General features: G+C 50.7%; 1 protein-coding gene across 1 annotated transcript in view; it reads left to right on the plus strand.

Moving 5' to 3' along the window:
- LOC132383975 (EH domain-containing protein 1) overlaps positions 1-8137 on the plus strand; it is a 93950-nt gene extending 85813 nt beyond the window's left edge. The window contains exons 4-5 of the mRNA XM_059955208.1: positions 2781-2945; positions 5859-8137. Coding sequence (XP_059811191.1) covers positions 2781-2945; positions 5859-6383 — 690 coding nt within the window. The 3' untranslated portion in view covers positions 6384-8137. The remainder of the gene's footprint in view (positions 1-2780; positions 2946-5858) is intronic.
- Positions 8138-14143: the final 6006 nt, after the last annotated feature.

The following is a 14143-nucleotide window of genomic DNA, read 5'->3' on the forward strand; positions in this document are numbered from 1 at the left end:
ATGAGCCTTGTATATAGTGGACAAACTTCAGGGTCTGGATGAGCCTCAAACTCCTCGGTAAGATTCTCCCTTGACTCAGCTTCATTTCTTGTGGACGGTCCCCTATTGCCTGGCGTTAGGGCAGCGATGAAGCTCCTCCAACTCTGTCTGTCCTCACAGGAGTGGTTCAGGGCCCTCATTCCTGCCCCTGCGGTACGGTGCCAAGTTGTCTTAGGTCCCCTGCGTTCTCTCCTTTCAGGAGTCCAGTGGAGTGCCATCTTGATGACAGGGTTGGCCTCTCTTCGTATCACTTGCCCCAGCCCACCTCCAACGTTTCCTCATGGTGATTGTGGCCATGAGCTGTTGGTGACACCGAAGGGGTAGAGCGCGCTTGGAGATCTTTGTTCCCCAGAAAGTACAGAGGATCTTCCGGGGTCTCGTGGTGTGGAATGAGGATGGCTTGGAATGAGGAAGTCACTCTGTCGTGCGCCAGTGTTCTGACCCGTACAAGAGTGCGGACAAAACCCGGCTCCGGTACAGCTTCACCTTGGCGCAGACCCCGTACTTACTTGATCCCCATATGTTACACATCGATCTGAAGATGTTTCTTACTTTGCTGAGTCTTTAACCATACGGTGCACCGCGTCTGTGCTAACTATAAAGACAGGTCGAGTGTAAAGCGTCATTCCAAACCTCCTGTCGGTACTTGTGTACCGGTTGGCTGTGTTGGTCCGTGCGAGGGGCAGAGCTTCCCGGTGTGAGTTGAGGGCCTACAGTGGCCCAAGTCTGCAGGTGAAGAGCCTTTCCCCCTGCCCTGAATGGTAGCATCCCGTCTGTGGGGTCTGCTCTGGGAGTAGCCGTCAGGACCGGGGGTGGTGGGGTGGGTGAGACATTGTCATAGATGGACTGCATTCGTAGAATTATGCAACGTGGCGACAGGCCCTTCGGCCCACTTCATCCTTGCCAACCTTGTTGCCTACTCAAGACCGCATCATTTGCCTGCGTGTGACCCACACCCCTCGAAACCAGGGTTAACCCAACCTTGTTCATGCCACGGACCCCAACCATAAACCGAGGGGTAGGCGGACCCCAGGTCCAGAACCCCTGCTCTGAACCTTTCCACTTCAAGTATCTGTCCAGTACTTTTAAAATGCAATTGTACTGTGCCTGTCCCTAGCACCTCACACAGCACTGGCCCTTTCCTACTCCAATATCATTATTCTCTGGGGTTCCCAACCTTTTTATATGCCATGGACCAATACCATTAAGCAAGGGGTCTGTGGACCCCAGGTTGGGTGCTCCTGAACCCTTCCCTCCTGCAAATCCCTTAGTTTTTCTATCTAAGAGTTTCTTAAATGCCCCTAATGTGGCTGACTCTACCACCACCCGTGGCAGCACGTTCTCCACACCAACACTTCCTCTGGCTGTGTTATTCCATATTGAGCCTTCCTCTACCGCTTCTTCTGGCAGCTAGTTCCATGCAATGACCGCCCTCGTGTGTGTGTGAGCTAGTCCCTCAGATTCCCCTTAAATCTTTCAGGCAGAAATAACAACCAGGTGTGGACCACAAAGTCCGACGGGCTTTTCTGTTCTGTCGTACTAGGTGACTCTAACTTTTTTGAAAAAGTCCCTTTCTGCTTTGCTAACCATGCCCGAGGGAGGATGTGTATTTGTGTGTGGCAGGGAGTCCAGCACAGCTCTCAGTTCCTGCTCAGCTCCACAGAGGTAGTACCAGCCGCTCGCCAATTCTGTTTAGAACCACTTCAGACGCACCTCCCTCTGGACCCAACAAGCAGTGTTACCAGGCCGGAGAGCTCGGCTGTGCGCCAGGTCTCCGCAAAATTCCTAGGAGTTCCCCAGCGGCATCTTACCCAAATTTCCCTGCTGCTCTGCTTCCAGGCTTGTTGCACTCTGGGACGCCCCACGCACCTGGATTTATCCAAAAATAAACTATGTTGTGACTGTACTCGGACTGTCCCTGTCAGATGGAACAGTGTAGAGGGAGCTTTGCTCTGTGTCTGACCCCGGAAGTGTGTGATGGGAAGGTGCGGAGGGAGCTTCACTCTGTGTCTGACCCCGGGAGAGTGTGATGGGACGGTGTAGAGGGAGCTTCACTCTGTTTCTGACCCCGGAAGTGTGTGATGGGAAGGTGCGGAGGGAGCTTCACTCTGTGTCTGACCCCGGGAGTGTGTGATGGGACGGTGTGGAGGGAGCTTCACTCTGTGTCTGACCCCGGGAGTGTGTGATGGGACGGTGTAGAGGGAGCTTCACTCTGTTTCTGACCCTGGAAGTGTGTGATGGGAAGGTGTGGAGGGAGCTTCACTCTGTGTCTGACCCCGGCAGTGTGTGATGGGATGGTGTAGAGGGAGCTTCACTCTGTTTCTGACCCCGGAAGTGTGTGATGGGAAGGTGCGGAGGGAGCTTCACTCTGTGTCTGACCCCGGGAGTGTGTGATGGGACGGTGTGGAGGGAGTTTCACTCTGTGTCTGACCCCGGGAGTGTGTGATGGGACGGTGTGGAGGGAGCTTCACTCTGTGAACCCGGGAGTGTGTGATGGGACGGTGTGGAGGGAGCTTCACTCTGTTTCTGACCCCGGAAGTGTGTGACGTGGACTGTTTGCTGTCTGTTGATATGGCTCCCTCTGCTGTCTGATCTCTGAAAAGTGCCCTCCATTCACCGTCTGACTGGTTTGAGGTTCCTGCTTGTCCTGAACCAGCCCCATTGTGCTGGAGAGCTGACGGTGAGCTCCTGCTGCCCCTCTAACAGCAGCCGCCTCTCAACCATCCTCCCCTCCTCCACAGGTGCACGCCTACATCATTTCGTCTCTGAAGAAAGAAATGCCAAGTGTTTTTGGCAAGGAGAACAAGAAGAAGGAACTCATCAATAGCCTAGGGGACATTTACCAGAAGATTGAGCGGGAGCACCAGATCTCACCGGGAGACTTCCCCGGACTCAAAAAGATGCAGGTAAGCCACGGGCTGGGTGGGGGCTAATGGCGTATTAACAAAACCCATCTCCCCCCTCCACCTCCTGACTGAGAGGGGAACAGGATTGCCAGTGGGCTGAATGGCGTGCACAGGAATCAAAAGCGTGTGTCTTTTCGGTGTTCTGGGAGAAGAGTGGGAACTGTGCAAGCTGACTTCCGTCAAAACACAAAGCACTTACCTTGGGGGGCAGCTGCAGTTTGGAGTGGCCATTCTCCCCAGACAAGCCCTACCCACCCCCCACCCCGCACCCGAGTACAGTCGGCCCTCCTTATCCATGAGTTCTGCATGCGCAAATTCAACCAACCGCGAGTCGAGAAAACCCGGAAGTGCTCTTCCGGCACTTGTTGTTCGAGCATGTACAGACTTTTTTCTTGTCATTATTCCCTAAATAATGCAGTATAACAACTAGTTTACATAGTATTTACACTGTATTAGGTATTGTAAGTAATCCAGAGATAACTTAAAGTATATGGGAGGATGTGTGTGGGTTATCGTGGATCGGGTTCAAAAAAAGTCGGAAGTTCTCTTACTAAGTAAGTCAGAACAGGTACATCCGGTATTATTTAGCATCAGTGAAACGTCTGAATTAGTATGTAGTATATATTTTACCTTTCTATGCATATAAAATACTTAAGAACATATGTTTCAGCACCAGGCTCAGGAACAGAAGTTCTCGAGTTCGATCCAGTGACAGGTCACTCCCGAGCGCGCTCTCAGTCCATGCCAAGTTGATGTGGAGGATCAAAACCCCAAAGCCCAATAATTAAACCACTGCGATGCTTAGTAATAATTGTAGCTTTCATCGGGGCAGAGCCTTTCTCACTTTATCCTTTAAAATTGTTCCGATCATTGACCGACTGTAGCCTAATGCTTTTCCAGTAACCAATGGCGTTTCACCTCTTTCCGATCGTTTTATTGTTTCCACTTTATTTTCAATCGCGATCGTGATTATTTTCATGAACAGAAACTCTGCGGATTCAGAGCTGCGCCACCAGGTCCTAATGTCCACCGCACTCAGACAGGTTAAATAAGGTCTGGGGTTCCGCTGGGTCCTAAGGTCCACCGCATTGAGCCAGGTTGAATAAGGGACTTGAGAATCCGTGATTTTTGGTATCCGCGAGGGGTCCTGGAACCAATCCCCCGCGAATAAGGAGGGCCGACTGTTTGTCAGCAGCTGTTTCATTGCAAGCACCAGCACAGCCTGGACCAGGACATCATAATCAAAGTGCATGAACAGCAGCAACCCTTTGTTACCTCCCTCCCTCTCTCCCTCCTGAGAGAAGTATTGGCACCGTGACGCCAATGCCTCTCCCCTCCCAGTTCCCTTACTCCAGCGGGCTGCGGAGGCCCGACCCCTTGGTATATCAGCTGGGTCGAAAAGGGGCCTCATTTCTCTGGAAGCGCAAGGGGGGCTGGAGATAGTTGGTATTGGAGAGCAGGAGAGGTGTGAAGGTCTCCCCCTCATATCACAGGTGCAGTGGGACATGTACGGCAGCATCGCAGGCACATAGCATCAGACGAGAAAAATATAAACATTAATTCTACACTTTTTCCACGAAAACACAATTGCAGCGTAAAAACAACTTAAATGCTAAGTGGTCACAGTGTCGCCTTACTGATGTGGCGATTAGGGGTTGTGAGGCTTGGCTCAAGGACCGAATGGTCGAAGGGAAGTAGCTGTTCCTGAACCTGGTGGTGTGGGACTTCAGGCTTCTGTACCTCCTGCCCGATGGGAGCTGTGAGAAGATGGCACGGCCCGGATCCCCGGCGGAGATCCTTGATGCCTCCTGTAAATCCTACCGATGGCGGGGAGGGGTGTGCCCGTGATGTTTCGGGCTGAGCCCACGACTCTGCAGTTTCTTGGGGTCCTGCCACCCCAGGGCACAATGCAGTGAGTCAGGGCACAGTTAACAGCAGTTGGGATAAGGTGTGGTGTAAAAAAACAAAGCAGAGACCGTCGTGGCTGCAGACGCACCACATTTTACTTCAGAGCGCTCACGAAAAAAAGGGAAACACACAGCCGAGGGCTGGACCCTGATGACTTCGGTATCTAAAAATAAACATCAAACTGCCAACAAGAAAGAAAGATATTTCAAAAAAAAATCTTACACTTAGATCGTGGAGGAAATCTACCAGTTATCTGAAATGATAACAACGAGCAAATGAGCCCCATCTCTTCTCAAAATCAAATAAAGCTTCAAAGGTTCAACTTCTAATTTTCTCCAAACTAAGACACAGCATCACTTGAGAGAACCATTGTGACAGAGTAGAAGCTGATATATCTTTCCACTTCAACAAAATGGCCCTCCAAGCTATCAATGTAACAAACGCAATAACATGTTGGTCAGACACAGAAATACCATGGATATTTTGAGGAATTATTCCAAAAAGCACAGTCAATTTATTAGGTTGTAAGTTGATTCTGAGTGCTTTAGAAATTGTCGAAAAGACTGACTTCCAAAACTGTTTTAATATAGAACATGACCAGAACATGTGTGTCAGTGTAACTATCTCAGTTTTACATCTGTATGACGCATGGCTCCGGGTTGTACCCCCAATGGGTTTCTTTTTTTTTCTCACCTTTCTTGCTTAGTAGGGTTTTTTTAATTATTCACAAAAATTTTCAATCTTTAAGATAATTTATTTTTTCTGAGGCATTGTAAGTGTCGTTATTTCGATGTACCTGTGTTATTTTTGAATAATAATAGTAGTAATAAAAGGATTTGAAAAGGAAGACTTTGGTATCCATCCTGACGATCCAGGAATTGAAGGGTGGGGGGTCTCAGTTGTGTTTCCGTTTGAGTGGTGGGGTGAGGTTGATTGGGCCGCTCGTTGGTGCGTTTCTGGCTGTGAAAACAATTGTGTGACTTCTGTCTTCCTTCCGCCCTCCAGGAGCACCTCCAGATGATGGACTTCACCAAATTCCAGAGCCTGAAGCCCAAGCTGCTGGACATGGTGGATGACATGCTGGCCAACGACATCGCCCGGTTGATGACCATGGTGCGACAGGAGGAGGCGTCGATGCCCAAGCAGATCGTCCACGGCGGCGCCTTTGACGGCACCATGAACGGGCCGTTCGGCGCCGGCTACGGGGAGGGGGCCGGCGAGGGCATCGACGAGCTGGAGTGGGTGGTGGCCAAGGACAAGCCCAGCTACGACGAGATCTTCTACACCCTGTCGCCGGTCAACGGCAAGGTGACCGGCGCCAGCGCCAAGAAGGAGATGGTCAAGTCCAAGCTGCCCAACACAGTGCTGGGCAAGATCTGGAAGCTGGCGGACGTGGACAAAGACGGCATGCTGGATGACGAGGAATTCGCCCTCGCTAACCACCTGATCAAGGTCAAACTGGAGGGCCACGAGCTCCCCAACGAACTGCCCGATCACCTCATCCCGCCGTCCAAACGGAGACACGAGTGACGCCTCCACCCTGCAACTCCTCCCCACGCTCGCCCTCCCTTCCTCCTGCCCCTTGCACCACCCCCCAGATTGGAGGGGCAGATACCAAAGTGATCGGGGTCCACCTCGGGCCGCGGGCTATCCTCCTTTGATTCTGTACGCAAGCACCTTGGCATAAAACGTGCCGCGCCTTCTGCCCCGGAGGTCTCCACTGTAGGAGTATGGAGGCTGATCTTGTCTCCCCCTCCAGCCGGCTTCGAGTCCCCTTCCTTGTAAGATTGCTGCGCTCTTGGTTCAGGGTTAAATGTTGAACAGGGACAGAGTAGTGGTGGGGGGAGTTGCGGTTTTAACTTCAAACGACCACCGTTTCAGATCCTGTGCACGCCCCACGCACTGCGAGCAAGCTCCCACACAGCATGGCACTTGACGCCCCTCACCGTCTCTGCCCCACTGAGATACAAACGCACCCTGTAACCCCATTGCCCCCACACACTCCACTGATTTTTATCACAAGAAATCAAAGTTGCCACTTAGTGATAGACGGAGTGAAGGGTCTCATGTTTTACACCCCCTTCGTGAAGTTTTTAAATTGATGAGCCTCTTGCTTGGAATTTTAGCTTTTCAGATGGAAGGGGGGAGATTTATTTGGTGGGGGGGAGGTGTAGAGTTGTGTGGAGAGATGCTGTACCCATTTACCAGGCCCCGGGAAAAGCTGACCTGTGTTGGGCTGTCGGAGGTGATTTCTGCCCCTGTCCATTCCAATGGGAACCTGCAGAACACCAGCTCTTTTATTTATTCACGCCCCCTCAGGCCTTAACTGCGAGCGTATCGAATCAAAGACGGGAACGCTGGCTTCGAGAGGAGCTCACCTGGAGCGTGTGAACCTCTGCAAGAATGTACAGTATATTCTGAGTATGACGACTGTCTCTTCCCCCCTCCCCCCACCCCCCACCCATCAGTGACAGGCAAGAAGAGAGATCTCCCTTCAGCCTTCCCCCACCACTGTGACTGTCTTGGCACTGTTTTGTCAGCAGGAAGGCCCGTGGCGACGGTGTCTCCTCCTTCTCCACCCAGACTGCTCCTCGTGCAAGCTGCCTTCTCCACCCCATCATCCTCTCCCTGAACGCAGACCGTCGATCTCGTGCCCTGGTTGCTTGCGTTCTCTTAATGCCTGAAATGCACTCTGCCCGCGTGACGGTTCGTCGCGGTGCTGCTTGTTTAGCCGAGCGCTGTGACGCTGGGAACCAGCCACGGTTCTTCCTACAGGGGTAAGTGGGGGAGGCTGGCCAGGGTTTCTGCCGATCTTACCCAGGAGTCATTGAGTGGAGGGTGGGGTGTGTGTGGAATCTGCTTCCCCATCACCTCCCAGTGTCCTCTGGGCCAGGGAGGGGAGGAAGAGTCCCTCTGGGCCACCCCGTGAACACTGGGGGGAGAAACCAGCCAGGGCTGCTGCTCCCTGTTGCTGCTCTGTGGCCCTTCGGTTAGTGAGAAGTGGAGGGAGAAGGGCCCCTGGTCTCCATTACCGGCCAGTGACCCCCAGGTTCAAGGGAGTGGAGGGCATCTGCCAGGGTTCCTGCTCCCCATCACGGCCAAGTGACCCCTGGGCTTGGAGGGATAATTGGCCGGCATTTCCGACTGTGACTACCTTGGGGGTGGGTTGCCCTGTCTGTGTTTCACTGTCTGTAACAGGCAGGCGATAAACTGTGTCGTCTCGCCTGTGTGTCATAACTGTTGGACCTGTCTGTGTATAAATAAAGATTCCACATTGAAATCCATTCTGGCAGACCGCTGTGTCCTGTCACTAATTCCTGAGTTTGCCGGACGGAGCGTGGTTAAGCCAGCCCGAGGTGCTGGCGGAGCACTGGGAAACGTGAAAGCACTGACAGGGAAGGGGAGTGGGGCTGGCTGATCGGCTTGGGTTCTGCGCATCGCCTATCCGAGCTCGCCCCCCCCCCGGCGGAGTGGTTACCGCTCAGTGTGGGTCATTGGGCTGATGGAGAAAGTTCACCAGGAACAGTTCGACCAGGGTGATTCTGACCGTCACTGGGGGCCCTTCCATGGTGTGCCAGGCCTGTGATTACCCGGGGTCAGAGCAATAATTAGCTGTGGGTTCTGACGCTGAATAGTGTGGGGGGAGGGTTGAAATCAGCCAAGGTTCCTGCTCCCCATCACTGCCCGGTGACCCCTGGGTTAGAGAGAGGGGGAATCAGCCAGGGGTCCTGCTCCCCGTCACTGACCGGTCACCCCTGGGTTAGAGAGAGGGGGAATCAGCCAGGGGTCCAGCTCCCCGTCACTGCCCGGTGACCCCTGGGTTAGAGAGAGGGGGAATCAGCCAGGGGTCCAGCTCCCCGTCACTGCCCGGTGACCCCTGGGTTAGAGAGAGGGGGAATCAGCCAGGGGTCCAGCTCCCCGTCACTGCCCGGTGACCCCTGGGTTAGAGAGAGGGGGAATCAGCCAGGGGTCCAGCTCCCCGTCACTGACCGGTCACCCCTGGGTTAGAGAGGGGGGGAATCAGCCAGGGGTCCTGCTCCCCGTCACTGACCGGTCACCCCTGGGTTAGAGACGGGGGGAATCAGCCAGGGGTCCAGCTCCCTGTTACTGACCAGTCACCCCTGGGTTAGAGAGAGGGGTAATCAGCCAGGGGTTCTGCTCTCTGTCGCTGACCGGTGACCCCTGGGTTAGAGAGGGGGGTAATCAGCCAGGGGTCCTGCTCTCCATCGCTGACCAGTGACCCCTGGGTTGGAAGGGCAAATGACCATGTTTCTGACCATTCTCTGAGGGGTCGCCCTGTCTGTGTTGCACTGTCTGTAATGGGCAGTAAGCCTTGTCGACTCGCCTGTGTGTCATAACTGTTGTGCACAAATAAAAATTCCTCTTTGAAATCCATCCCAGCGGACCGCTGCGACCTGTCACTAATCCCTGAGTTTCCCGGACCGAGCGTGGATTTGGGGTCACAGGGCAGTGAAGGCTGGTTAGCCCAGTCAACAGAGCTTTGGTGAACTGGGGAGCAGTGGCGGGGATGAAGGTGGGAGTGTTGGGGTGTGTTATCAGAATCAGGATTAATATCGCCAGTTTGTCATCTTTGCCACTGCAGTACAATAAATACATAATAATTACATTAAATAGTTAAATAAGTAAATTTCTAGGTAGAGTTCATGGTCCAATGTTCATTCAGAAACAGGTGGCAGAGGGGAAGAAGCAGTTCCTGAATCATTGAGTGTGTCTCTTCAGGCTTCTGTACCTCCTTCCTGATGGTAGCAATAAGAAGAGGGCATGTCCTGGGAGACGGGGGGTCGTTAATGATGAATGCCACCTTTTTTGAGGTGTTCTCCTTTAAGAAGTCCTGGAGACTACGGAGGTTAGTGCCCATGATGCAACTCTCTGCAGCTTACTTTGATCCTGTGCAGTAGTCCGCCCTCCGTCCCACCATACCAGACAGTGCAGATAGGAAAGGGATGCGGGCCAAACTCGAACAAGCTCAGGAAAGAATCTTGGTCAGCATGGACAAGTTGGGCAGAAGGGCCTGTTTCTGATCTCTGACCCTAAATATACCAAAGACAGAGTTGAGTTCATGATTTGAGTTGGCATGACCATTGTGGGCTGAACAGCCTCGTCCTGTGAAAGCTCACCTGTCCCATGTGTGCCTGTTGTGTGACAGGCACATAGGTAGTGTGATGATGGAGGATCTCGAGCTGGAACGTGGACTGTCTTTCCTTTCCATAGATGAGCTGCTGAGTTCCTCCAGCATTTTGTAGGTGTTAATCAGAATTCCAGCATCAACAGTGTGTCTGAGACTCCCCGGCCCCCGGCAGTGTCTGAAACTACTCGTTCCTCAGCTCACTGCCCCTCCCGTATTTTACCCCAGTGACACTGTCCCTTTAAGTCTAACCCCCCTCCCCAACCTGCTGGGTACCAGTGTGTCTTGTCAGCGTTTTTGCAGCTGTAAGCCTGACTTACGGGGTCCCCACTTGCAAAAGGACTAGTCACAGTCATAAAACAACACACAGAGGCACTGGAGGTCGGGGAGCATCTAGGGAGACCCTTCATAGGGACTGGAAAGAGATAGTCAATATAAGAAGCTGGAGTGAAGTTGAGGTTAGTCACATTAGTAGAGCAGTACTTGGTATTCCTCTGTGCTGGTCTCCAGCCTAAATACTGATTTTTCTTCCAGTAACCACTCCCCTCTGTCCCATTGTTTCATTATCCGTTTTGGCCTTATCATCCCATCTTTCCCCTCCCTCGCCCTCTCAGTCTGCCCGTCACCCTCCCTCTGCACCATTGTCCTCTGATCAGATTCCACCTCCTTTGGCACTTTGTCACCTCCCAGCTTCTGACATTATTCCCCCTCTCTCCTCCCTCTCCCTCACCCGGAACTACACATCACCTGCCAGCTCTCACTCCCTCACTCCACCCCTCACCCCTGCCACGTTTTTTATACTGGCTATCTCCCATCTCTGCGGGCCAGATGAAGGGCCTCAGCTCAAAACGTCAGCAGTCCATTTCACTACGCCGAAGTTCCTCGACCCGCAAAAATGCTCCAGATTTCCAGCGTCACGGACTCGGTCTCAGTCCTTACCAGTTCTTTAAGTCAGGGAAATTTTCATCTTATTGAGGCTGGAGGAGTGACTAGAAAAGTTTTCTGAAGGGGGAAAAAAAAACTTTGTAAAGAGTGGTGCAGTGGGCAGAGCCACTGCCTCAAATCTCCAGAGACCCCACTTCAATTCCAACCTCCACCTGTGTGGGGCTTGCACGTTCTCCCTGTAACCTTGTGGCTTAACCACCCCTGGTTGGAGGGTTGATTGACTCATCCCCCCCCCCCCTTCCTCAGTGTGCAGGTGATAGGTACAATCTGGGGGCAGTTGCTGAGAATGTGGGGGAGATAAAATGGGCTGTTGATGGATAGCACAGGGCTGATGGGCCACGTTCCATGCTATAACTTTATGATGGGAGGTTCAGTGCGGTGATGAGAGAATCTTCACCGGACATGAGACACCTGACACAGGTATCCTGAAATCTGATTCATCACTAAATGAAGGCCCATCAGGAATCCAGTGGAATTTCCTTTCATTGCAGTGGGAGATTGGCAGGTATGATTACTTACATCACTGAGTTCCATGAATACACCTCGTATCCAAAAGACAGACAGGTAGGCAGAGGGGGTAGCATAGCTCTATTAGTAAAAAAAAAGAAATCAAATACTTAGAAAGAGGTGACATGCGATTGGAAGATGTAGAATCCTTGTGGGTAGAGTTAAGAAATTGCAAGGGTCAAAAATTACATACAAGCCTCCAAATAAAAGCCAGGATGTGGGATATAAATTACAAGGGGAGATAGAAAAGCCTTGTAATAAGGGCAATGTTAACAATTTCAATATGCAGGCAGGTTGGTGCTGGATCCCAAAAGAGGGAATTTGTAGAATGCCTACAAGATAGCTTTTTAGAGCAGCTCGTGGTTGAGCTCACGAGGCGAGAGGCTGTCCTGGATTGGGTATTACATAATGACCCAGATTTGATTGGGGAGCTTAGGGTAAAGCAACACTCAGAAGACAGTGATCATAATATGTAAAAAAAAAACCTGCAGTTTGAGAGGGAGATACTAAAGTCAGTATTACAGTGAAGTAAAGGGAATTACAGAGGCACGAGAGAGGAGCTGGTCAAAACTAATCGGAAAGGGCCAACAGCTGTCATCCAGAACAGAATAGCTGAGATTTTAGGAGCAATTTGGAAGGCACGGGATAGATGCGTCACAGATGAAGTATCCTACAAGAGGGATGAGGCAACTATGACAAAACCATGCAACAATTACAGCACGGAAACGGGCCATCTCGGCCCTTCTAGTCCGTGCCGAACGCTTACTCTCACCTAGTCCCACTGGCCTGCACTCAGCCCATAACCCTCCATTCCTTTCCTGTCCATATCCCTATCCAATTTTACTTTAAATGACAACACCGAACCTGCCTCTACCACTTCTACTGGAAGCTCATTCCACACAGCTACCACTCTCTGAATAAAGAAGTTCCCCCCCATGTTACCCCTAAACTGTTGCCCCTTAACTCTCAACTCATATCCTCTTGCCTGAATCTCTCCTACTCTCAACAGAAAAAGCCTATCCATGTCAACTCTATCTATCCCCCTCATAATTTAAATACCTCTATCAAGTCCCCCCTCAACCTTCTATGCTCCAAAGAATAAAGACTTGTTCAACCTTTCTCTGTAACTTAGGTGCTGAAACCCAAGTAACATTCTAGTAAATCTTCTCTGTACTCTATTTTGTTGACATCCTTCCTATAATTCGGTGACCAGAACTGTACACAATACTCCAAATTTGGCCTCACCAATGCCTTGTACAATTTTAACATTACATCCCAACTCCTATACTCAATGCTCTGATTTATAAAGGCCAGCGTACCAAAAGCTTTCTTCACCACCCTATCCACATGAGATTCCACCTTCAGGGAACTATGCACCATTATTCCTAGATCACTCTGTTCTACAGCATTCCTCAATGCCCTACCATTTACCATGTATGTCCTATTTTGATTAGTCCTACCAAAAAATGTAGCACCTCACACTTCACAAAGGGAGTGAAAGACACCTTAAAGCAAAAGAGAGGGCACATACAAAATTTGTTTAATGTTAAGAGAATTGGGAAGCTTAAGACCAACAGAAAGCCATAAGGAGAGAAAAGATTAAATATGAAGGAAAGCTAGCCAATAATGTAAAAGGGTATCAGATTTTTTAGATATATAAAGAAAAATGTGAGAGTATCGGGGCAGCTATTAATAAGAAGAAGGTGCCTGGGAAGCTGAAAGGCCTGAAGGTAGATTGGACAAGATTGGCCACAACCCAGAATTCTGAGAGAGATTTAGCTGAAGAGATTATGGAGGTATTTGTAATTATCTTTGGTTCTGGAAAGATTCTGGAGGACTGGAAAATTGCAAATGTCACTCCATTCTTTAAGGGAGGGAGGAAGAAGAAAGGAATTTATCAGCCAGTTAGCCTGACTGCAGTGGTTGGGAAGATACTGGAGTCCATTATTGAGGATGAGGTTTTGGGGGACTTGGAGGCACGTGATAAAGTAGGCCAAGGTCAGCATGGTTTCCTTGAGGGAAAATCTTGCCTGGCAAATCTGTTGAAATTTTTTGAGGAAATAACAGGCAGGATACACAAAGGAGAATCAGTGAATGTTTACTTGGATTTTCCAAAGGCCTTTGACAAGCTGCCGCACATGAGGGTGCTTAACAAGGTATGCACCCATGGTATTACAGGAAATATGGTTTTACATGAAGAAAGGATGGGCTGACTAGCAGGAGGCAAAGAGTGGGATTAAAGGGGGGGACTTTTCTGGCTGGCTGCCAGTGACTAGTGGTGTTCCACAGGGGTCAGAATTGGGACCATTTTTCATGTTCTATGTCAGTCATTTGGTTGACGGAATTGATGGCAGATGATCGGCACAGGGGCAGGTAGTGTTGAGAAAGCAGGGAGTCGGTAAAATGAGTAAAGAAGCGGCAGATGGAGTATAGTGTGGGCAAGTGTATAGCCATGCACTTTGGTAAAAATAATAGAAGTGTAGACTAGTTGCTAAATGGAGAGAAAAATTAAAAATCAGAGGTGCAAGGGGACTTGGGAGTCTTTGTGAAGGATTCCCTAAAGGTTAACTTGCAGGTTGAGTCAGTGGTAAGGAAGGCAAATGCAATGTTAGCATTCATTTTGAGCAGACTAGAATATAGGATCAAGAATGTATTGCTGAGGCTTTATAAAGCATTGGTCAGACCGCACTTG

The sequence above is a fragment of the Hypanus sabinus genome, chromosome 31, assembly GCF_030144855.1.
Source record: "Hypanus sabinus isolate sHypSab1 chromosome 31, sHypSab1.hap1, whole genome shotgun sequence".
NCBI lineage: Eukaryota > Metazoa > Chordata > Chondrichthyes > Myliobatiformes > Dasyatidae > Hypanus > Hypanus sabinus.